At 51.6% G+C, this 22,707-nt stretch overlaps 1 protein-coding gene across 11 annotated transcripts in view; it reads left to right on the plus strand.

Annotated features, from left to right (window-relative positions):
- The window catches only part of mcf2l2 (MCF.2 cell line derived transforming sequence-like 2), a 465,252-nt gene that overhangs the window by 398,398 nt on the left and 44,147 nt on the right, over positions 1 to 22,707 (plus strand). For 8 of the 11 annotated variants that reach the window (XM_038816480.1, XM_038816477.1, XM_038816487.1 and 5 more), the window contains one exon: positions 16,538 to 16,633. The exons of the other annotated variants lie outside the window; for them this stretch is intronic. In XM_038816480.1, coding sequence (XP_038672408.1) covers positions 16,538 to 16,633 — 96 coding nt within the window. The remainder of the gene's footprint in view (positions 1 to 16,537; positions 16,634 to 22,707) is intronic. 11 annotated transcript variants of the gene reach the window in all.

Raw genomic sequence — 22,707 nt, forward strand, 5'->3', positions numbered from 1 at the left:
TTGATTTAATGTTCTAAATTCCTTTTTAATTTCTGAGGTATCGAGTTGTACCTTTTGGGAGGACACAGTCATCTTTGGCAATATTCTCTCCAACGACGAACCTAACTACAAAAGAAAACTGGGTTCTCAAAATATCTCAATCTAAGCAGCAAAATAATCAGTAACACAAAAATATACCTCGCTCCAAATTTCATCAATTATTCTGAGACTGGCGATAATTTATAGTGCATTTCGCAAGTGTAAATGCTACCCTCAGAAGCTCTTGCTGAATGTAGCTGAGAGTTCCATTTTAATGTATCTATTACAAAGCGATGCGTATTAGCATAAATGCAGTTATCTGTGATTCTTGGCGGTTTAGGATATGTGCTGGTATCAGCTGTATAACATCAGCAGCGAGCCACGCAGATTCCTGGCTGACATAAGGTCAACATTCAATGGGAAACTTATTGGCCCATAATTCCACATAGGGAGTTGCGCCAGGTCTGTGCCGATGAATCATGAAATGCACCTGCTAAAACTCCACCAAATAAAATCCACCAAAGTTTCATACATTAGTTCATTCACATATCAGATGGACGATCCATTAGCACAGATTTCCGTTTAAAATTAGATTAAGTTGCATGCGTAGTTTAGAAATTGTAATAAAGCCTTTAAAAAGACAGATCTGCCAAAAGATTGCGGTAGCAGGCTGGGACTGAAACAGAAAGTAGCAAAATATTTGTATCACCCAGCTCATTATTAGTTAGCCACACTGGAAGGTTCAGGTGCCTTTTTATCCCAGTTTTCCAAACTGTTTCCCATCGTAGGATTTGGCACAATCGGCCAATGGAGGACCTGGAGAATGGAGTGGGACAGAACATAGCACCTTCCAGGGTAAGATTAGGCAAAGGTGAGACAGAATGCTGAGCGTTCGTCAGAGGAAACCGCAGACAAATGTGCCGTGTGTCATGTGGAGGGAAGTGACACTGATTTGTGCAACAACTCTCCCACCATCAGAATGGCAAATCAGTGAATAAAAGATTCATTAATCTGATAAGGAAAGGCAATGTAGAATGATGACTATTGGCCTGAACACCAACACAGTCTTCACTTTCTAATGTGAATAGCTCCGTAGCTAACCCGCCACTCTGCACTTTGGTTAAAAAGGTCCTTCCAGTATGTGTCACCTTCTCTTCAAACAGGAATTACGTCCGGGTGGAACTAAAACTAAGTTCTCCATTTGAATGTGATACCAGTCAATCACATACATCAGCTGTTCACCTTGAAGATGGATCTCAATTGTTAGTTTTTAGTTAATTCACTCAGTTTTGTTGAAGGAATAAATTTGCCCTAAATTGATGCACAATCAATGGACACGAAACGTAGATGAAGTCCGAACGATAGGCTTTAATGCACAAGACGTGTGCCCGGCAGCAGACGTACAGAAGAAAGGCCGACTGCCGCGAGGCACGGGTTCTTATATCCCGCATCGTAGACGGAGCTACCAACTCTCAGCCAATCGGCTGTGAGGCACGTGACTTAGGCAGTGAGTCCTCTGCACCGATAGCAGCTCACTTCCAGGTACCGTAATACCCCTAGTCATACTACCACATTCACCCATTGTTGAAAAGAACCGGGGGGGGGGGGGGGGGGGGTGTTGTGGGGGATGGTACGGGAAACGCGGACATGGGGGGGGGCGTGTCCCGTGAGTACATGAGAGACTGGTAGTATGACTAGAGATGTTTAGGTCATACCATTGCATTGATGGCTGCCCACTGGCCTGCAATTATGTGCAAAATACAACAACTATGTACAGTGTATAAAATTTTGGGGGGGGAAGAAAATGGAGAACAGACAAGGAAAACAAGAGTCCATCCGCAGGCAAGAGTCCACCAGTAGGTCACATTGATTCAATCAGTCGTATACAAAACTCGTATTGCGGGTTTGCGTGGAGTAGCTGGACTCTTTCAACCAACGGGTCCGACTTGTGCACCTGCACGTGCTTCCGGAGCAGGTTGGGCCCGGGGGTAGCCAGCCAGGTTGGGAGCGGGGTCCCTGAGGAAGACTTCCTGGAAAAAAACAAGAAGGCGTTCGTGAGGCGTTTGGTTAGTGGAGGTACAGAGGAGTGACCAGATAGAATGGAGGGCGTCTGGGAGGACCTCCTGCCAGTGGGAGACTGGGAGATTTCTGGACCGTAGGGCCAACAGGACGGTCTTCCAGACCGTACCGTTCTCCCTCTCGACCTGTCCATTACCCCGGGGGTTGTAACTGGTCGTCCTGCTGGAGATCATGCCCCTGCTAAGCAGGAATTGATACAGCTCGTCACTCATAAATGAGGACCCCCGATCGCTATGGATGTAAGCGGGGTAACCGAACAGGGAGAAGATGGTGTGTAGGGCTTTAATAATGGTGGTCATGGTCATGTTGGGGCAGGGGATGGCGAAGGGGAAGCGGGAGTACTCGTCAATCACGTTGAGGAAGTACGTGTTGCGGTTGTTGGAGGGGACCTTTGAAGTCCATGCTGAGGCGTTCAAAGGGGCGGGAAGCCTTTATCAGATGCGCTTGTTCAGGGCAGTAGAAGTGCAGTTTGCACTCCGCGCAGATGTGGCAGTCCCTGGTCACTGTCCTGACCGCCTCGATGGAGTAGGGCAGGTTGCGGGTCTTTATGAAGTGGAAAAAGCGGGTGACCCCTGGGTGGCAGAGGTCCGCGTGGAGGGTTCGGATGTGGTCCACTTGTGCGTTGGCACAGGTGCCGCGGGACAGGGCATCAGGGGGCTCGTTTAGCTTCCCAGGATGATACAAGATGTCGTAGTTGTAGGTGGACAATTCAATCCTCCACCGCAAGAGCTTGTCGTTCTTTATCTTGCCCTTCTGTGCATTATTGAAAATGACCGTTGGTCTGTGAGGAGGGTGAATCTCCTGCCGGCCAGGTAATGCCTCCAATGTCGCACAGCTTCTACTATGGCCTGTGCTTCCTTCTCGACCGAGGAGTGGCGGATTTCGGAAGAGTGGAGGATACGGGAGAAGAAGGCCACGGGTCTGCCCGCTTGGTTGAGGGTGGCCGTCAGAGCTACCTCAAACGCGTCGCTCTCGACTTGGATGGGGAGGGACTCGTCAATAGCGCGCATCGTGGCCTTTGCAATGTCTGCTTTGATGCGGCTAAAGGCCTGGCGGGCCTCCATCGACAGGGGAAAGGTGGTGGACTGGATGAGTGGACGGGCTTTGTCGGCGTAATTGGGGACCCACTGGGCGTAATATGAAAAGAAGCCCAAACAGCGCTTGAGGGCTTTGAGGGAGTGGGGGAGAGGGAGCTCCATCAGGGGGCGCACGCGTTCAGGGTCGGGGCCTATCACTCCGTTACGCACTACGTAGCAGAGGATGGCGAGACGGTCGGTGCTAAACACACATTTATCCTTGTTATAAGTCAGGTTAAGGAGTTTTGTGGTACGGAGGAATTTTCGGAGGTTGGTGTCGTGGCCCTGCTGGTCGTGGCCGCAGATGGTGACATTATCGAGATACGGGAAGGTTGCCCATAAACCGTACTGGTCGACAATTCGGTCCATCTCCCTTTGGAAGACCGAGACCCCGTTTGTGACACCGAAAGGAACCCTTAGAAAGTGGTAGAGTCGCCCATCCGCTTTGAACGCAGTGTACTTTCGGTCACTCCCACGGATGGGGAGCTGGTGGCAGGCGGACTTGAGGTCCACCGTGGAGAAGACCTTGTACTGCGCGATCCAGTTGACCAGGTCGGAGATGCGTGGGAGAGGATACGCGTCCAGCTCCGTAAACCTGTTGATGGTCTGACTGTAGTCTATGTCCATCCTATTTTTCTCCCCGGTCTTAATCACCAGCACTTGTGCTCGCTAGGGGCTGTTGCTAGCCTCGATAACCCCTTCCTTCAGAAGCCATTGGACTTCGGATCTGATGAAGGTCCAGTCCTGGGCACTGTACCGTCTGCTCCTGGTGGCGACGGGTTTGCAATCCGGGGTGAGGTTTGCAAACAAGGATAGAACATAGAACATAGAACAGTACAGCACAGAACAGGCCCTTCGGCCCTCAATGTTGTGCCGAACCATGATCACCCTACTCAAACCCACGTATCCACCCTATACCCGTAACCCAACAACCCCCCCTTAACCTTACTTTTATTAGGACACTACGGGCAATTTAGCATGGCCAATTCACCTAACCCGCACATCTTTGGACTGTGGGAGGAAACCGGAGCACCCGGAGGAAACCCACGCACACAGGGGGAGGACGTGCAGACTCCACACAGACAGTGACCCAGCCGGGAATCGAACCTGGGACCCTGGAGCTGTGAAGCATTTATGCTAACCACCATGCTACCCTGCTGCCCTAAGGGTGCCCTAAGGGTGCCCTAAGGATGGGGGATCGACCTTGAGGGACGCGAGGCTGCAGACAGTAAGGGGGTGCATAGGGCCGCCGGATTTGAACGTTAAGCTCTGGAGGTTGCACTGGAAATCTAACCCCGAAAGTGCTGCCGCGCAGAGGTGGGGAAGGAGGAAGAGCTTGTAGTTTTTTAACTCCCTCCCCTGGACCGTGAGGTCCACTATGCAGCACCCCGTGATCTGGACCGAGTGCGAACCGGAGGCCAGAGTGAAGTTTTGTTTTACCGGGTAAGCGGGAAGTGCGCAGCGTCTTACCGTGGCGGGGTGGATGAAACTCTCTGTGCTCCCGGAGTCCAGCAGGCAGCTTGTCTCGTGGCCGTTGAGGAGGATCTTCGTGGTTGCCGTGGACAGCGTGCGGGGCCACGACTGGTCCAATGTGACTGAGGTGAGTCGTGACAGGAACTCCGAGTAGTCATCTGGCAGAGGGCAGTCGCCTGCGGGGTCCTCAGTACCGATCCAAGATAGCGGCGCCCGTCGGCCGCACGTGGAGTTGAGGGCCCAAAATGGCGGCACTTGGTGGTCGCATGTGACGTCGGGGGCCCAAAATGGCAGCGCCCGGGGATCACTGACGGCGGTGGAGGGTGGGGGCAGCGAGAACCACAGGCCCCTGAGGAGAGCGGGGGGGGGGACCCGCAGTCGCTGCTCGGGACCGCAGCGACCGCTTTAGACTGACAGACGGCCGCAAAGTGGCCCTTCTTGCCGCAGCCTTTACAGGTTGCGGTGCAGGCCGGGCAGCGCTGGCGGGGGTGCTTTGCCTGGCCGCAAAAGTAACAGCGGGGCCCCGTGGGTTTATCGTGGCACCCTGCGGCACAGGCCTGAGGGGGTCTGAGTCTGCAAAGGTGAGGGGGGTCGCATTCCATGCCGCCCAGGGGGCCGCCGCCCAGTCGGGAGCGTACGCCCGGCGTTATGATTGGCAACGTCTAGGGAGGAGGCGAAGGCCCGTGCCTCGGTGAGGCTTAAAGTCTCTTTCTCTAAAAGTCTTTGGCGGATCTGCGAAGATTGCATACCCGCAACGAAAGCGTCTCTGATTAAAGGTTAGGTGTGTTCGGCCGCAGAAACTTGTGGGCAGCCGCAGTTCCTCCCCAGAACAAGGAGGGCCTGGTAAAATTTGTCTAAAGACTCACCAGGGAATTGCTGCCTCGTGGCCAGTAAGTGCCGAGCGTAGACCTGGTTCACCGGCCGGATGAAATGTCCTTTAAGCAAGTTCATGGCCGCGTTGTAGTCTGTCGTGTCCTCTATGAGCGTGTACACGGCGGTGCCGACGCACGAGTGGAGGATGTGCAATTTCTGTTCCCTCGTCGGGATGTTTTCGGCTGTGCTCAAGTAACTATTGAAACACGCCAGCCAGTATTTAAATGCTGCTGTTGCATTTGCTGCGTGCGGGCTGAGTCGAAGACACTCCTGCTTGATACAAAGCTCCATCCTTTAAAATCTTGTGCATTAAATTGATGCACCATCAATGGACACGTAACATAGATGAAGTCCGAACGATAGGCTTTAATGCACAAAAAGTGTGCCTGGCAGCAGACATACAGAAGAAAGGCCGACTGCCGGGAAGCACGGGTTCTTATAACCCGCTTTGTAGGCGGAGCTACCAACTCTCAGCCAATCAGCTGAGAGGCACATGACTTGCCCAGGCCAATGGGCAGCGAGTCCTCTGCACCAATAGCAGCACACTTCCAGGTACCGTAATACCCCTAGTCATGCTACCAAATGCCATTGAGAGACGGAACATCCCACCTAACATTCCTGACATTAAAGAGGCCTTAGTGCCAATGGGGAAGCACTCTGCTTGTTGTAAAGTGGGTCTGAGGTCATGGTGTTTGGTGACAGATTAATGAATGCACATCTACACACTCACTGTAGTATCCTTGTAAAGCAATTCATAATCACTCCATTCCCAGGATCTTTAAGGCAGCAATTCCTACCCATTGTGTCCACGTGCAAATGCAGCAAGACCTGGACAATGTCCAAGGTTGAGCTGACAAATGGCAAGTAACATTTGTGCCACACAGCTGCCAGGCAATGGCCATCTCCAATAAGAGAGAATCAAGCCATCGCCCCTTGGCATTCAATGGCATTACCATTACTGAATACCCCGCAATCAACTTCCTGGGGGTTAACATTGACCAGAAACTGAACCGGAATAACCATATTAATACTGTGGCTCTAAGAGCAGGTCAGAAGCTAAGCTTCCTGCGGTGAGTAATTCAACTCCTGACTCCCCAAAGCCTGTCCACCATCTACAGGGCCCAAGCCTGGAGTGTAATGGAATACTCTCCACTTACCTGGATTAGTGTAGCTCCAACAACACTCAAGAAGCTCGACACTATCCAGGACAAAGCAGCCCACTTGATTGGCACCCCTTCCACAAAAATTCATTCCCTCCACCACCAATGCACAGTAGCGACAGTGTAATCCCATGTACAAGATACACTGCAGGAACTCACCAAGATTTCTTAGGCAGGACCTTCCAACGATGACCATCAAGAAAGACGAGGGCAGTAGATACATCAGAACACCACCACCTGGAAGTTCCCTCCAAGTCACTCACCATCCTGCTTGGAAATATCTCACTGTTTCTTCACTGTCGCTGGGTCAAAATCCTGGAACTCCCTTCCTAATAGCGCAGTGAGTGTACCTACATGGACTGCAGTGGTCCAAGAAGGCAGCTCACCGCCAACTTCCCAAGGGCAATTAGGGATGGGCAACAAATGCTGGCCTAGCTAGCGAAACGCACATCCTGTAAAAATTATTTTTTTTTAAATTCTTAGCTTATTCCTTTGACCTGTGAGGTCCTCAACAAGATCACCGAGCAAGGGAGGGTGGAGAGTGGGAAGCTCTGGAGGATATAGAGGATGTTGAGTAGGAGGAGGAGGAGTTGTAGAGACAGAAATTTTCCTAGTGGATTATAAGGATTACAAAATTGAGAAGGATGGTGAAGGAGGAAAGAAAGTCAAAGTGAAATCCCTGTTCCTGCACTTGCATCCTGTTCCCAGGTGCTGTGTCACACGATCCTTGATTTGACTGTAGCATCTCATCTATACCCCCAGACACCTGCTGAGATAATTTTACCTGTTCATGTGAATGCTGCAGTTGGTGATTCAGAGAGCATGCTGGAGCTGGAGGACTTACAAATGTGTCAGTTTCCCAGTGGAGGCTGAGGATGGTTTCAAAGTGGTGGGTCCCAGAATTCATGGTGCCTATTGAACAGGAGGATATTCAAGGAGCATTAGAATTATATGCATCCTTCAAAGTCAGACTCTCAGCTTGTGTAGCAGCTGACAGCTGTGTGGCTTTTTTATCTACAGTATTCATAGTCGATGTTAGAGCTCTCTCTTTGTTGCCGATATCAGTGGAATATACACTTTATGTACTTGGAATCTGCAAGAGACCTACACCTAAAAGCACCCGAGGACCAATAGGTGTTTCCAGCCCCATTGAAATGCAGCTCTGTTGGCAATAGAAGATACAACGAACAGTACCCTGCATCTTGGCTTCCTTGCTCTGGTAACCAGGCTGCATTTTGGTGTGTCAGGTCTTTCCAAATCTTAATAGCTGACATCAGACCAGCTGGCCTGCTGATCAGTGGAGACGGAGATCCAAACCTCAGTGGAATAGTGGATGGCTTGATTGATGCTGACACCTGTTAGGTCAGTGGCACCAGGCCCCTGGACTGCCTCCTGTGCATGGTACCAGTGGTGCATAAGAGGTGACACCTGACTGCCAGTGAACAAGCTCCAGGGGTGCATTTAGATATCTCTTGGGGAAGTGAAAACTGAAAAATGAAGTCTGCCACAATCCCATAGCTCTTTTGTAGCAGAAAAGCAGCCAACCAGCTGTTACAATACCAGTCCCCATCTTGTATCCAGGGGAAACACTGACAATGTTATTGGTATGTAGGTGCTGGTTTGGAGTGATTAGTACCTCAATGTTGGCTTGGGAGAGGATACTGCTATTGAACCAACTTCGTTGCCACTGGATTTGGAGGATCTTGGTGGTTCTTGTTCAGTGCTTTGAAGTTCCTTCTGTAGGTTGTCCAGGTCCCGTATGCATCTAGAGTGCGGGGATCACTGCTGTACAGTTAACGATGACCTCAGTCTCTGGTTTGAGATATTGGTCCTCAAATACTCTATTCCTCAATGAGATGAAGGCTGAGCTAACATTTTGGAGGTGATGATGAATTTTGTTATCTATGTCTGCTTTTGTCTGGAGGAGGCTCCCAGGACATGGAAAGGGTTCACATTTTACACAATCTCATAATTGATCTTAGTCGACAGTGCTGTGGCAGCTGATTAGAAGAGGATCTTGGTTTCCAGGTGTTTAGTAAAGCCCATTTTCTCACACACTTTGAATAAGGAATTGACAATGACCTGGAGCTTACTTTCTGAATGAGCGCATACACAAGCATCATCTACATACTGGAGCTCAATGACTGAAGTTGGAGTGATTTTGGTTTTGGATTGAAGCGTTTTCCATCTGTTCTGTAAATTATCTTCACGTCAATGGGTAATTATGTGGAGATGAAGTGTAGAGAGGAAATTGAAGAAGAGAGTTAGTCCAACGATACAGACATGTTTGACCCCAGTCTTCACTGAATTAGGGTCTGTGGTAGTTCCATTGGTGAGGATCACTGTTTGGATGTCATAGTGAAGTAGGTGGAGGACGGTAACACATTTCTGAAGACAACTTTCACAGTAAACAGATTAAAGGCTTTCGTGGGGTGCATAAACTGGCTCCGCTGGGTAGGACGTGTCATTCCTATGCCTAACACCAGACTCCTGAAGCAACTATTCTACTGTAAACTTGGTCAAGGCAGGAGACTCCTAGAGGCCAGTGGTACGCTTTAGGGATGCTCTCAAAGCTTCTCTGAAGAGAACAAAAATCCCCACTGGCTCATGGGAGTTGGGAGTTCCGGCTTGTGACAAATGAAAACGGAGAAGGTGCATTCAGTAAGCACCGGATAAATTGAAAGACTTTGTTAGGAACCTACAGAGGCAAAGTCAAGGTGTCGGAAAGCGTGGCATGAAATTTCAAACAACTCATCCACCTGAACCTCCACCGCCAGCGTGTGGCAGAGTATGTAGAAAACCCATTGGATTGATCAACCATCTCAGAACCCATCAAACCGAAATGGAAACATGTCATTCTCAATGCCAGGGACAGCCTAGGAAGAAGACGATCATGTTGGACAAAGAGGTATGAAGTTCTGTCCTGTTTTTGGACAGGTACTGGATTGAAGGGTTCGACTACAGGTGGCAGTCGACTCGAAATAGGCAATTCACTGCAAATTTGTTTCAGACTCTGCTAAATAGATGGGAAAGTATCACCGGTCACTTGTACTCTGGTGCCCTTTGCAGTCCTACTGTACGTCAAAACAAATAGGAACATCCCCCACGATAAGTCCAAACCCAGGCCTTTGCATGACGAGGTTTTGCAAGCAAGGCAGTTTGCAACATCTACAGGACTCAAACTGGAGCTTGCTACAGAGTCACTCACAAATGGTCATGGAAATAAAAACACTCCTTTGGGACCTGGTTCTCTAACGCCACATTGGTAAAGGCATGCATCTCTTTACTGCTGCCTTTGAAAACATAGCTTAAAGTCCTAAACCAGAAACAATAGTGTGAGAAGAAACTATTAACTTCAAATAACAGTTGCCCACCAAATTAATTGTGGTTACCCCTGACGTGAAAGACATCCAGAGGCTGCACATATTGGGCAGGATTCTCTGGCCATTCACTGACTGGGGGATTCTCTGGTCCTGCCGACAGTACACCACTGCCCACAGGTTTCCCAGCGGCGTGGAGTGGTTTTAATGGAAAATCCCATTGACAAGCGGCAGGAGTAGAGAATCCTGCCGCTCGCAACAGGCGTGCCAAATTCACAGGGCGCGATTCTCCGCACCCGCGGAAAATCGCGAAGTCGGCCGTGAAAACGGGCGACTTTTGCGATGGCCCGACACGGCCCCGTTCCCGACGTATTCACGTGCGTGATGACGCCGGAACGCGACGGCAACACGAATACGCCCATGTGAGGCCGCCCGACACCGTAAAAAGGCGCGGGCGAGCACAGAAACTGTAGGCCAGGATGTCGGAGCAAAGGAGAGCAGCCCCGCGATTCTTGGAGGCTGACGTTGAGACGCTGCTCGATTACATTGAGCAGAGGAGGGGCATCATCTGCCCGCGTAGAGGGCATCGCCACCCTGCCAGCGCGGTGCGCCAGGCCTGGCGTGAGGTGGCTGCTGCCGTCAGTGCTGTGGGGCAGACCCCTCGCTCTGCAGAGCAATGTCGGAAGAAGATGCACGACCTCACCAGGGCTGCCAGGGTAAGTGCCAAGAGGGTGCCCCCGGGTCACAACCATCCCTCCCCCCTTTACTTAATCACCCCCCCCCCCCGCCCCCCCGGCACGGGGGGTGGAGGGGGATTGTGGCAGAGTGAGTTGAGGGTGGTTCACAAAGTAGTCACAGACCCAGCGCTCTGACCCCCGTGGAGAGATGCAATGGTCTTAGTACAACTTGACCCCCAACTGTGCCAGTATCTGAACGGACTGCTGATACCTGCCGTATTGTAATGATCTACCTATGCCCCTCCCCCAACAGGACAAGACCGCTCACAACACTCGTGAGCAGAACAAGGCTGGAGGGGGTTCGCCCATCCTGCACCCCCTCACCACGTTTGAGCAGGGCACTGGACCTTGTTGGGGGATCTGCCACCCGGGAGATCGCGCAATGCGAGCAATGCGAGGTTGGCGGAGCTGCAACAAGTGAGATAACCCTGCATGACAAACACCCCCCCTCCTCCATCCTCTGTCCCTTCACACCCTGCCCACTGGGACACCTCCCCCATCCTCTGTCCCTTCACACCCTGCCCACTGGGACACCTCCCCCATCCTCTGTCCCTTCACACACCCTGCCCACTTGGACACCTCCCCCATCCTCTGTCCCTTCACACACCCTGCCCACTTGGACACCTCCCCCATCCTCTGTCCCTTCACACCCTGCCCACTGGGACCGTCCAGTGCCCGGCCGAGCGTCTCTAAATAACCCGTTTCATTCTCTTCCCTAGGACGTGATGCTGAACGACCAGTGCCGTCTGCCTCCAGGCAGACACAGGCATCTGCCCCCACCTCACCCAGGGCCGCACGACAGAGGGTGCCTGATCAGCGGGGAGTCCCATCCTCCCCAACAGAATCTGTGGAGCAGGACACCCAGAGGGCGGCAAGAGAGGAAGAGAGAGAAATGGCCCGCGAACGCCCTGCGGCCTCTCAGCGGGCCGATGACATAGAGGAGGCGTGCACCCAAGACGACCTCGAGCTTGCGGCACAGCTATCTCCCACACCATCCACCATCCCAGAGACACACACCCCGGCTGGCCTATTTAGTGATGAGGCTCCTGGGTCACAGTCTGGGTCGCACATCACAGCTGAGCAGGTACAGCAGGTGGAGGTCGGAGCAGCCGAGTGCCAGGCCAGGCCCAGCATGCAGTTGGCTCCCAGACGTTTTCCAAGTTCCTGGAGTTTCTCAACCCACCCGCACAGCCGATGCATCAAGAAACCCAGGGACACAATGACGGGATGAGGGCCGTCTTCCAGACTCTGCAGACGCTGTTAGAGGAGTCGAACCGCGTCCACGAGCAGGGAGTGGTGCCGCTCATGGCAGCAACCCAGGCCGACACCGCACGGGTGGCATCCGCGGTGAAGGCAATGAGTCAGGTTATGCAAGGCGTTGGGCTTAATGTGCACGCGTCATCCTCGGCCCTGGACAGGGTTGCCCTCTCAAAGGCAGCAATGCGCCAGAGCCAACACGACATTGCCGACGCGCTGCGGGCCTTGGCCAAGTCCCAGCAGGTCATGGCCCAGTCGCAGCACGCCATGGCACAGTCACAGCAGTCGATGGCACAGTCCCAGCAGTCAGTCGCGGAGAGCATCAACCGCCTGACATGGCGGTGTCGTTGGATGGCGTTGTGCACTCACAGGTTGAGATCGCACATTCCCTGGCGGGAATGTCTAACTCCCTGGACTCCATGTCTGCAAACCTTCGGATCCTGGTGGATACCATTGCAGGCCTCCAGGACTGGCAGCGCCAGGTGTCGGTGGCGCGACGGGGCACCTCCCCGCTCGCACCTCTATCTCAAAGTGAGGCCCGGGGGCCACCGGGCTCCCCGAGGGAGGAGGAGGTTTCGGGGCCCGTCCCATTAACTCCATCACGGGACGTCCCCCCGTCCCATCCCTGGTGCATCGGGTGGGCAGCAGGCAGAGCAGGGTGGAACAACGTCACCCGAGACGCCCGCAGAGCAGCCTGGCCCATCAAGGCCGGGTCGCCCCAGGAAACGCTTGCCGAAGGAGAAACTAGTCGAAGGGGGCGATTCGCAGCAGTCCTCCTCCACTCCTGCTGTATCATCTGGGGAATCACTTAGACGTAGTGGTAGGGCCCGTAAGGCAACAAAGAGAGACACTGAGTAAATTGGCACGGGTGAAGGGCACACTTTAGTTGTAGGGGCTAGGGCACCTGTAAATTATCATTAACATTAAACGCACTGTTCCACGTTACTTGTAATACCGTGTGATTGTTCCACAGCCACAGGAATCGTGATGGTAACAGAGTGTCGCTGGGGTTGACGAGCGGTGAAACTTCGGTGCCGGGTGTGCAGTCTCTGCCCCTCCTCCCACCCCCTCCCACAGCTACCCCACGCGGGCACGTGATGGAGTGTCCGTGACGAACTCAGCGGCCACCAAGGTGGATGTTTCAGCTATTGCCATGGGTCAGACTCTCTCTTACGAGTCATCATTCCACATGGCACTGATCACACCCGCTGACACAGCCATCAATGTTGTGCCATACTGTCTGGACCCAGTGGTAAGGGTGATGTCGAAGTGGAGCAGTGTACACTGAGAGGGGGTGGGGGGGGGGTCTGTGGTGGTGGCAGTTGTGTGTTGACCCTCTGCACGACTAGCGATGCAGGTGGTGGTTTGGTGTTCAGCGGGGACGTCGCATGCGATGCGTGAACCGTGCTGCCACCAAGGCGTCGCGTGCCCGCCATCCTCGCCGGGTCCGTCGTGCCACCTCCTGGACATCACCAGCACCTGGGTCGTGTCTGCGTGCTGCCCCCGCCACTCCGCCAGCCTCCTCCTCCTCCTCTTCCTCCCTCTCCTCCTCCTCCTCCTCCTCCTCCTCTGTGCTGGCACCACTGCCACTGGCTTCTCCCTCCGCCTCCTGCAGCAGGTCATCTCCCCTCTGCATCGCGATATTGTGCAGCGCACAGCAGACCACAACAATGCGAGCGACCCTGTCGGGCTGGTACTTCAGGGCCCCTCCGGAGCGGTCCAGGCACCTGAATCTCATCTTCAGGAGGCCAAGGCAGCGCTCCACCACACCCCTGGTTGCTGCATGGGCCTCGTTGTATCGTGTTTCCGCATTGGTCTGAGGCCTCCGTATAGGCGTCATCAGCCAAGACCTCAGCGGATAACCCCTGTCGCCTAGCAACCAGCCCCTCAGCCGGGGGGGACATCCCTCAAACATCGCAGGGATGTACGACTGCGCCAATAAGTAGGAGTCATGCACACTCCCTGGGAACCTTGCACAGACGTTCATGAACATCATGTGGGGGTCGCATACCACCTGGATATTCATGGAGTATGTCCCCCTCTTTTTTGTGAACACCTCCCTGTCCCCTGCAGGTAGGCGCATGGGGACGTGAACACAATCGATTGCCCCCTGCACCATCGGTATCCCGGCCACGCTGGCAAATCCACAAGCTCGTGAGTCTTGAGTTGCTCAGTCCTCGGGAAAGGTGATGTAGCGGTCCGCGATGGCATAGAGGGCGTCGGTCACATCCCGGATGCACCTGTGGACCGATGACTGGGAGATCCCGGAGAGGTCCCCGCTCGGAGACTGGAAGGAGCCGGTCACATAGAAATTAAGAGAGACCGTCACCTTGATGGCAACCGGGATCGCGTGTCCTCCCCCCGTTCCACGTGGGGCGAGGTGCGCCACGAGGTGACAGATATGTATCACCGTCCGCCTACTCAGCCGGAGTCTCCTCCTGCAGGTGATGTCCGTCATTGTTAGGAAAGAGATCCGGACACGGTACACCCTCGGCCTTGGTCGTCGCCTCTGGTGCCGTGGCTGCACCCTCACTCTCTCCTCCTCCCCCTCCTCATCCTCCCCAAAATGCTGCTCAACGACTGGCAACTCCTCGGCCCTTCCCTCTGCTGCTGCAGCTGGCCCTGCATCCACTGCGGGTCGTGGGTGTGGATGCTGCTCCATCTCCAAATGCAGTGCAGCGGCCCCAACCACTGCGCAGAACATAGCCGTTCTGTTCACAGACATTGTGCTAACCTACAGAAGGGTGGTGGGGGCAGAGAAACGGGACATGTTAGACGGAGGTTAGTCGACACCTCGGCAGCTGCCTGCCACGGGATACCTGTGTGTCCCTGTGGCCTGGTCGCGCTGCTGACACGCGGGCAGCCTAACCCCTGGTCACTTTCTGCATCCAACGGGCAGTTAACTACGTCCTCTTCACCGGTGCGTCAGTGGCCTGTGGCTGTAAGCCACAGGACAACCAGTGGCCGTGTCCTTGTGACCGGCACGCCATGGCATAGTGGCAGACATTTTGTAACCGGGGTTGGACGAGTCACTCGCTCACTCTCTCTCTACCCCCCCCCACTCCCACTCCCCCCTCGTCTCCCCCACACCCCCCTCCGTCTCCCCCACTCCCCACTCCCCCTCCGTCTCCCCCACTCCCCCCTCCATCTCCCCCACTCCCCACTCCCCCTCCGTCTCCCCCACTCCCCCCTCCATCTCCCCCACTCCCCCCTCCGTCTCCCCCACTCCCCCTCCATCTCCCCACTCCCCCCTCAGTCTCCCCCACTCCCCACTCCCCCCTCAGTCTCCCCACTCCCCCCTCAGTCTCCCCCACTCCCCCTCAATCTCCCCCACTCCCCCTCAGTCTCCCCCACTCCCGCCTCAGTCTCCCCCACTCCCCCCTCAGTCTCCCCCATTCCCCCCTCAGTCTCCCCCACTCCCCCCTCAGTCTCCCCCACTCCCCCCTCAGTCTCCTCCACTCCCCCCTCCGTCTCCCCCACTCCCCCCTCCGTCTCCCCCACTCCCCCCTCCGTCCCCCACTCCCCCCTCCGTCTCCCCCACTCCCCCCTCCGTCTCCCCCACTCCCCCTTCCGTCTCCCCCACTCCCCCCTCAGTCTCCCCCACTCCCTCCTCAGTCTCCCCCACTCCCCCCTCCGTCTCCCCCACTCCCCTCCGCTCTGGACCCCCCTCCCGTTCTCGGGGATGCCTTCCCCGTTGTGGCCAGGCTCCAGCAGTGCGCTGAGCTGTGCGCTGAGCGGTGCGCTCACCTCCTCGAAGCTCTCGTCAGCCAGCACGACTGTTGACAAACTTCAAAAGCAGGTGTGTTGGCCGGCGTGAAAACATGGCGTGATGACGTCGGGACTTCGGCCCATGCGGGCCGGAGAATAGCGGGGGGCCAAAAAGTCGGGATTCTAGTCGTGTCGGTCTTTCGAGGCCTTTGCCGGGAATGCCGACGTGTAGTTTGTGCGGGGTTTGGAGAATAGCGGGAGGGCGTCGGACCAGCGTCGCCGTGAAAATCTGCACGGCCCGCTATTCTCCGAACCGGCGTGAGAGCAGAGAATCGCGCCCACAATCTTTGCTAGCGGCGGTAGCAGGCGGACTTGCAATGGACAATCCCAGCCATTATCTTCTCATCTGTTCCACATCCTCAGGGTGTATCACTACAATTGTTCTGGTAACCATCTCTGTCAAGCAGCCTTGACATCTATTTTGCCAGGGAATCCTCCTTTACTGTGCTGATGCATTCTGCTTCTTTATCTGGCTCATATCTCATTCATTCATACCTGAAAGAGGTATGTATTGCCCCTGTTTTTCAGTCAATTAATGAGGTAAAATAATCCAAAAATAGACAATGAGAATTATGCTGGATTAAACTTTCCAAACTGACCAAAGGACAGTTTCCTTGCTTTTCTGCCACTGCTGCAATATTTAGTCAGAAAATATGGCTAAATATGTCTAAGAGATGCCCAACTGAAAAAAAAAGTGTTTTGGTGCAAAGAAAATCTATGTGCACTTAAGGATATTTCAGTTTTCCTTCTTACCTCTTCCTCTTCCTCTTTCCTAGCTGATGTCCCTTCCAGTCATAACCTTGATCGTTCATCCCTTGCTAAAAAGCGATTTACATTGCAGGGTCTTTCCAATCGCAGACCACAGCAGAAAGGTAAAACAACTAAGTGCAACTGGTGTAACTTCAGTGTCCGTCCTATACCGCATGGCTGGTCACCTTTCCAAACAACTACCTTGTCACTATTACATTCTTTATCCATGCATAATCTGTAAGGTATATTTACTCATGTTTTATGTATAACTTGTGTTGTCTAATTTTGTTATCTGATTTTCATTGTACTTCTTCTGTCAGTTATTTTGTAAAATCCCATAATGTTGACAAATGTGAATCCTGATGTTATTGGATCACAAATCCTGAAAGTTAAATAATTGCCAGTTAATTTGTGTAGTATACAACTCATAGTATTTCATACTTTTTCATATCAAAGCAGGTAAAACAAAAGTTTGCAGGAGCAACGTCATAATAAACTTTTTATGTTGATAAATGGCCTTGATAAAACATATTCCAAGAAAGAGTTGCAAAGGAGGAAATAGCAGAGGCTCTAACAATTATTTTCCAATCCTCTCTGGCTACGGGTATGGTACCAGTGGACAGGAAGATTGCTAACATTGTTCCATTGATTACAAATGGAGGAAGGAGGCAGCACGATGGCGCAGTGGTTAGTGCTGTTGCTTCACGGCACCGAGGTCCCAGATTTGATCCCGGCTCTGGGTCACTGTTCGTGTGGAGTTTGCACATTCTCCCTGTGTTTGCGTGGGTTTCGCCCCCACAACCCAAAAATGTGCAGAGTAGGTGGATTGGCCATGCTAAATTGCCCCTTAATTGGAAAAAATGAATTGGGTACTCTAAATTTTTTTTTTAACCAAATGGAGGAAGGAATAGACCAAGTGAGTACGGGCTAGTCAGTCAAACATGGGTGGTGTTGACTGAGACCCTGCTCAATCGGCTTAGACAGACACAAAAAAACACACACTGTCCACTGTAACTCTATTTTTATTTGGGTAGTACAATCTTCAAAATCAATCATACATTATATGATTCAGACTCACAGTTGAACTCTAGTTATTGCCCACACTAGTGAAGGAGACTGGCTGTAATCACTCGGTGCGAATATCTTCTTCTCTGAGCTCCAAGCTCAGGGCTCCTATTCTATGATGGTTGCTCCCTGGGTTTCCCGGGGTGTTGCTGACGATGTGCTCCAATGTCTCATCTTTTATCCAAGTTCTGCTAGCGCTGAGTCATGATACACACACAGACCTGGCCGAAGTTCTATTGACTCATCAAGACTTAAACGCATTCATATAAATAAACTCATGTTCTCATGTTTGGCCAGGGTGACTTAATCAAGATCGATTGTCCTCTGAAACACTCTTGTCTGACCAGCTACTAGCCAATTATGGCGTCCGATTACCTCTTTGTTTATCATCCTTCTGTTGCAAATTGATCTTTACTGCCTCAAAGGTAGTTACATATTCATAGCATGGTCTTTTGTCCTTTTGAGTTAGCATGATAAATAATGTAACTGGCTAATCATAAAGTTTTGTTTCACGATAATCAGTTTCTGTTCTGACCCGAGTGGTCTAGCAGACAGTTAATATCGATTCTGGCCAGAGCCCTATTTGGTAATTCAATTTTTGACCTAGGTCTTTTTCCTTCTGTCAGCCTATCTGTGATGACTGGAAGACTTTAGGAATATTGGATTCTAATTATTGGGTAATTCAAAGGTTAAAAGCCTGGGGTTAGAGTGTGTTTGACTGCAATGGACATTGTTTTAAAAAATATTTCTGTTTTGCAGGACCTCATGTTTTTAGCAGCCAGAAGGTGAAATTGATAAAAGAATGTGTTTTTCATCCTAGGCTAATGGATTATGGTTTGACTGGGGAAGCACATGGGGAGTTAAATTGCTTTGCAGAAATAATTTGTTTTTCAGCTTGGGAAGATGGGTGGAGCCAGGTCATTTCTGGGTGGAGCCAGGGAATGCAGAGAGACATTTTGAAAAGCTTTAAAGAAGCAGAGTTTTTGGAGAAAGCTGCGGAGGGAGGTGTGTTTTTGGAGAAAGTTTTAGAGAGAGGAGTTGAATTCTGATCTGTCTGATGCTGAGCCCACAATTCCCCGGTAGTAAGATAGATTGAGAGTTGTATGGTTCTTTTCTTTTTGTTTAACGGGAAATTGAGTCGCCGTGTTTAAGGTGTAATTGAAAGATGTTCTTTTCAGGTGTGAAGTTAAAAAGTTTAATATTGTAGTTATAATAAAGTTTTGTTTTAAAAACATAATCCCTATTTCTTCATGTAATCTATCCTGGAGTGAATCATTCTTTCTGCACAAGTAAACAAAAACATTTGGGTTTTAATCCAATGTCATAGCCACTGTTGGGGTCTGGTCTGGGAAATGTAATATCTTTCCCAGTACCACTGTGAGGTGCAAATTATTGGAAAAAATTCTGAAGGGTAGTATTAATCATTATTTAGCAAGTCACTGATTATTCAAGCTCAGAAAGCATGGATTTGTTAAATGGGAAGGTCAGAGTTGTCTAAATTGATTGATTTTTGGGGGGGAAGTATCAAGGTGGATTGATGAGGGTAGTGTGTTTGATGTAGTCTACGTGGACTTTAGCAAGGCTTTTGACAAGATCCCATATGGTAAACTGGTCAGGAAAGTAAAAGTCGGACTTCTGGTGGTGGCCATGAGTTGAACGGTCGCACATAAGGTGGCTCCTGCTTGGGGAATCGGTTTTTGGCCCTTTTTCCCATTTAACGCGTGCTGTTCAGGCGGAAACGTAGTGCAGTTGGAAAGTTTGGGTTCCTCCTCTGGCCTGGGATGTCTGGAGGTTATAACACAGGGAACAAGCCAAGTAAGGGGTCCTCATCTGACTTAGAAGGCCCCCGTATAGCAGGAATGGAGAAAATGGTGGAGGCCTCTGTGTCGTCGTTGCCCTCTCAGTGGGCTACTGAGAGGCTGGTGAAATTCTTGGTGGATAGATTAAGGATACAGAGGCAGGTGGTCACAGACAATTCAGCAAAGGTGATTGAGCCCAATTGTGCAGCTCTGGACATGGTGGAACAACGGCTGGAGTTTCAAGGCTCGACGTTTCGAAAGGTGGAGGTGGAGTCATAGACCGTGGTGACCGGTTTGCCTCCTGGGAGGCAGAGGTGGCGATGTTGGCGGAGGGGCAGAAGGCATTGAAGGCTGAGGTCAGGACCTTGAGGTCACAATTTGAGGATCGTTGGGCTGCCGGAGGGCATAAAAAGTGCAAATACCATGGACTATGTGGCAAAGATGTACAGGAAGTTGGTGGGGGAGGGGATTTTCACAAACCCTTCCGAAGTGGACCGGGTCTACCGGTCATTGCGACAGAAGTCCAGATCTGGGCAGCCTCCACAAGCCATCATAGTCTGACTCCAAGGTATTTGGATAAAGAAATGATCCTGAGGTGGGCGAAGAACACTCAAGAATGCAGCTGGGAGGGCAATCCCGTCAGAATTTATCAGGACATTGGGGCAGAACTGGCAAAAAGGCGTGTGGGGTTCAATAAGGCCAAGGCAGCTCTGTACAAGAGCAACGTGCGGTGTAGAGTGGTGTTCCCGGCTCACATGCGGGTCACATTCAGAGACTGGGACCACTACTTCACCGGAAAAGGCAAATGACTTTTAAAGAACCATAGATTAGGGGAAAGACTGAATGAAATTGTTGGTTACACTTTAGTGTTGGGGGGCTATATTCGCTTTCTCTGTTTTTCACATGTCTGTTATTTCTTTGTCTTTTGTCCAGTTTGTTGGAAACTGTTGGATATATTGGGGGGTGAAGGAGTCGATATGGGGATGGATTTGTAGAATTTTCCACATTAAACATGAGCTCAGGTAGGGGGACTGTTTGTTGATTTATTGTGTGTGTGACTTGTGTTTTTCCCCCAGGTGGGAGTCACCCTGCTAGCAGATATGCTAGTTATTGGGAACGAAGTGAAGGAGAGAGCTGGTTAACTTGGTGGGGGGGGCACGTGGAGGGGTTGTTTCTTTTTTTGTTAACGTAATGAGCTCGGGGTGGTTAGATTTTCTTTGTTTGGGATTTGGAGGAATGGGTGGGTTTGGTGGGAGTGGGGTGAGGTGTTTATTTGGTGAATAAGGGGGTTGGGGGAGGAGTCAGGAAGAGGGGGAGGGACAGATTTCTGGTGTTGAAGATTTATTTTTGATGTGCTGGTTTGAGGAGGGTGGTAGCGTCCATCTTGGGTGGGCCTGGAGTCGGTGAGAGGTGGGGCCCTGTCGGACTTCCTTACGGGGAGGATATGGCTGATCATAGTACAGGGAGACCCAGAAGCCCCCAATCAGGCTGGTTACATGGAATGTGAGGGGGTTAAATGTGCCAGTTATGATCCTGGATGTTTGCCCATCGAAAGAGTTTGAAGGTCAATGTGGTTTTCTTGTCAGAGACACATCTGAGGGTTCGAGATCAGACAATGCTGAGGAATGGGTGGGTGGGGCAAGTGTTCCATTCGAGCTTTGATGCGAGGACGAGGGGGATCATGGTGCTGATCAATAGGAGGGTGGTCCTTTCAGTGGCTAATAGTTTGGCCGATTCAGGGGAGAGATATGTGATAGCGAGTGGGGTGTTGGCAGGCGCTCTGTTGATCTTGGTGAGTGCATACACGCAGAACAGGGACGATACAGACATTATCAAAAGGGTGCTGGCATCCAACCCTGACCATGACTCACATTAGTTAATCATGGGAGGGACTTTAATTGTGCGCTTGATTCCAGACTAGATAGATCGTGCTCCAAGTCCTTTATGACATCGGGGGTGACAAATGAGCTGCTGGTGTTTATGGAGCCAGCAGCTCAATCACCAAAGCGAATACTAGCGAGGAAAGTGGATACCCTGTCTTGAACCCCTATACAACCAAAAGTACCCCAAACTTAATCCATTGGCACAAATGCTCTCGGTGTGGGGTGGACCCGGGGAGATTTAGATAGGGGAGGGAGAAGGGGCTTTCCTTCTTTTCACGTGGGCATCCAGTCTACCCCCGTATTGATTTCTTTATAGTTGTTAAGTTGCTATTCCCCAAGGCTGTGGGGACGGGTACTCACCGGTGATTGTGATATCTGACCACGTTCCACACTATGTTTGGAGACGGACTGCGCTCAGCAACTCCCATGGAGGTTGGTTATGCCGTTGCTCGCAGGCAAGGGGTTTTGTGAGAGGATAGCTTCTGCTATTGGAATCTATGTGCAGTTCAGTAAGAATGAGGCGTTCCCACCTTCCACGTTCTGGGAAGCAGGGACGGATTCCCTGTGGAATTTTATAAACAGTTCGCAATTGTGCTGGGATCACACCTGTTGGACATGTTTCATGATTCTCTGTCCCGGGTGTGTGTTACCGGCCATACTAGCACAGGCATCAATCTCTTTCATCTTGAAAAAGGATAAAGGTCCCATGGAGTGTGGGTCAGATTAGCCCATTTCTCTGTCGAATGTTGATGCAAAGATGTTGACAAAGGTGTTGGCAAGTCGTTTGGAGGGGTGCCTGCCGGGGGTAATTTTTGAGGATCAGACCGGTTTTGCTAAGGGTCAGCAATTGTCATCCAACATTAGGAGATTTCTGAATGTGGTGCTGTCGCCCTCATCAAGGGTCGATCCGGAGGTACTCATCTCCATGGACCCGGAAAAAAAGTTTGACCGGGTGGATTGGAGGTACCTTTTTGAGGTACTGGGGCAGTTTTGCTTTGGGCCTAAATTCATTTAATGGGTTAGCCTTTTGTACCGGCCCCCACTGCGTCTGTACCAATGGGTTAGGTTCGGGGTACTTTCAGTTGTATAGAGGTACAACGCAGGGATGTCCACTTTCCCTGCTACTTTTGCTTTGGTCATTGAGCTGCTGGCCACTGCACTTAGGTCATTGGCTGGGTGGAGAGTATAGAGAGGGGAGGTAGGGAGGATAGGGTGTCCCTGTACGCGGATGACTTATTGTTGTATGTCACAGATCCTCTCTCTAGTGTGAGAAAGATAATGCTAAAGCTAAGAAAGTTTGGCTCCTTCTCATGATATAGGTTGAATGTGGGCAAGAGTGAGATTTTTCCAGTGAACCCTCTGGGGAAGGGAGTTGATCTGGAGAGGCTACCGTTTTGGCTAGCCAGAGCTAGTTTTAGGTACCTGGGAATACAGGTGGCTCATGACTGG

The sequence above is a fragment of the Scyliorhinus canicula genome, chromosome 13 (genome assembly GCF_902713615.1).
Source record: "Scyliorhinus canicula chromosome 13, sScyCan1.1, whole genome shotgun sequence".
In the NCBI taxonomy this organism is placed as follows: domain Eukaryota; kingdom Metazoa; phylum Chordata; class Chondrichthyes; order Carcharhiniformes; family Scyliorhinidae; genus Scyliorhinus; species Scyliorhinus canicula.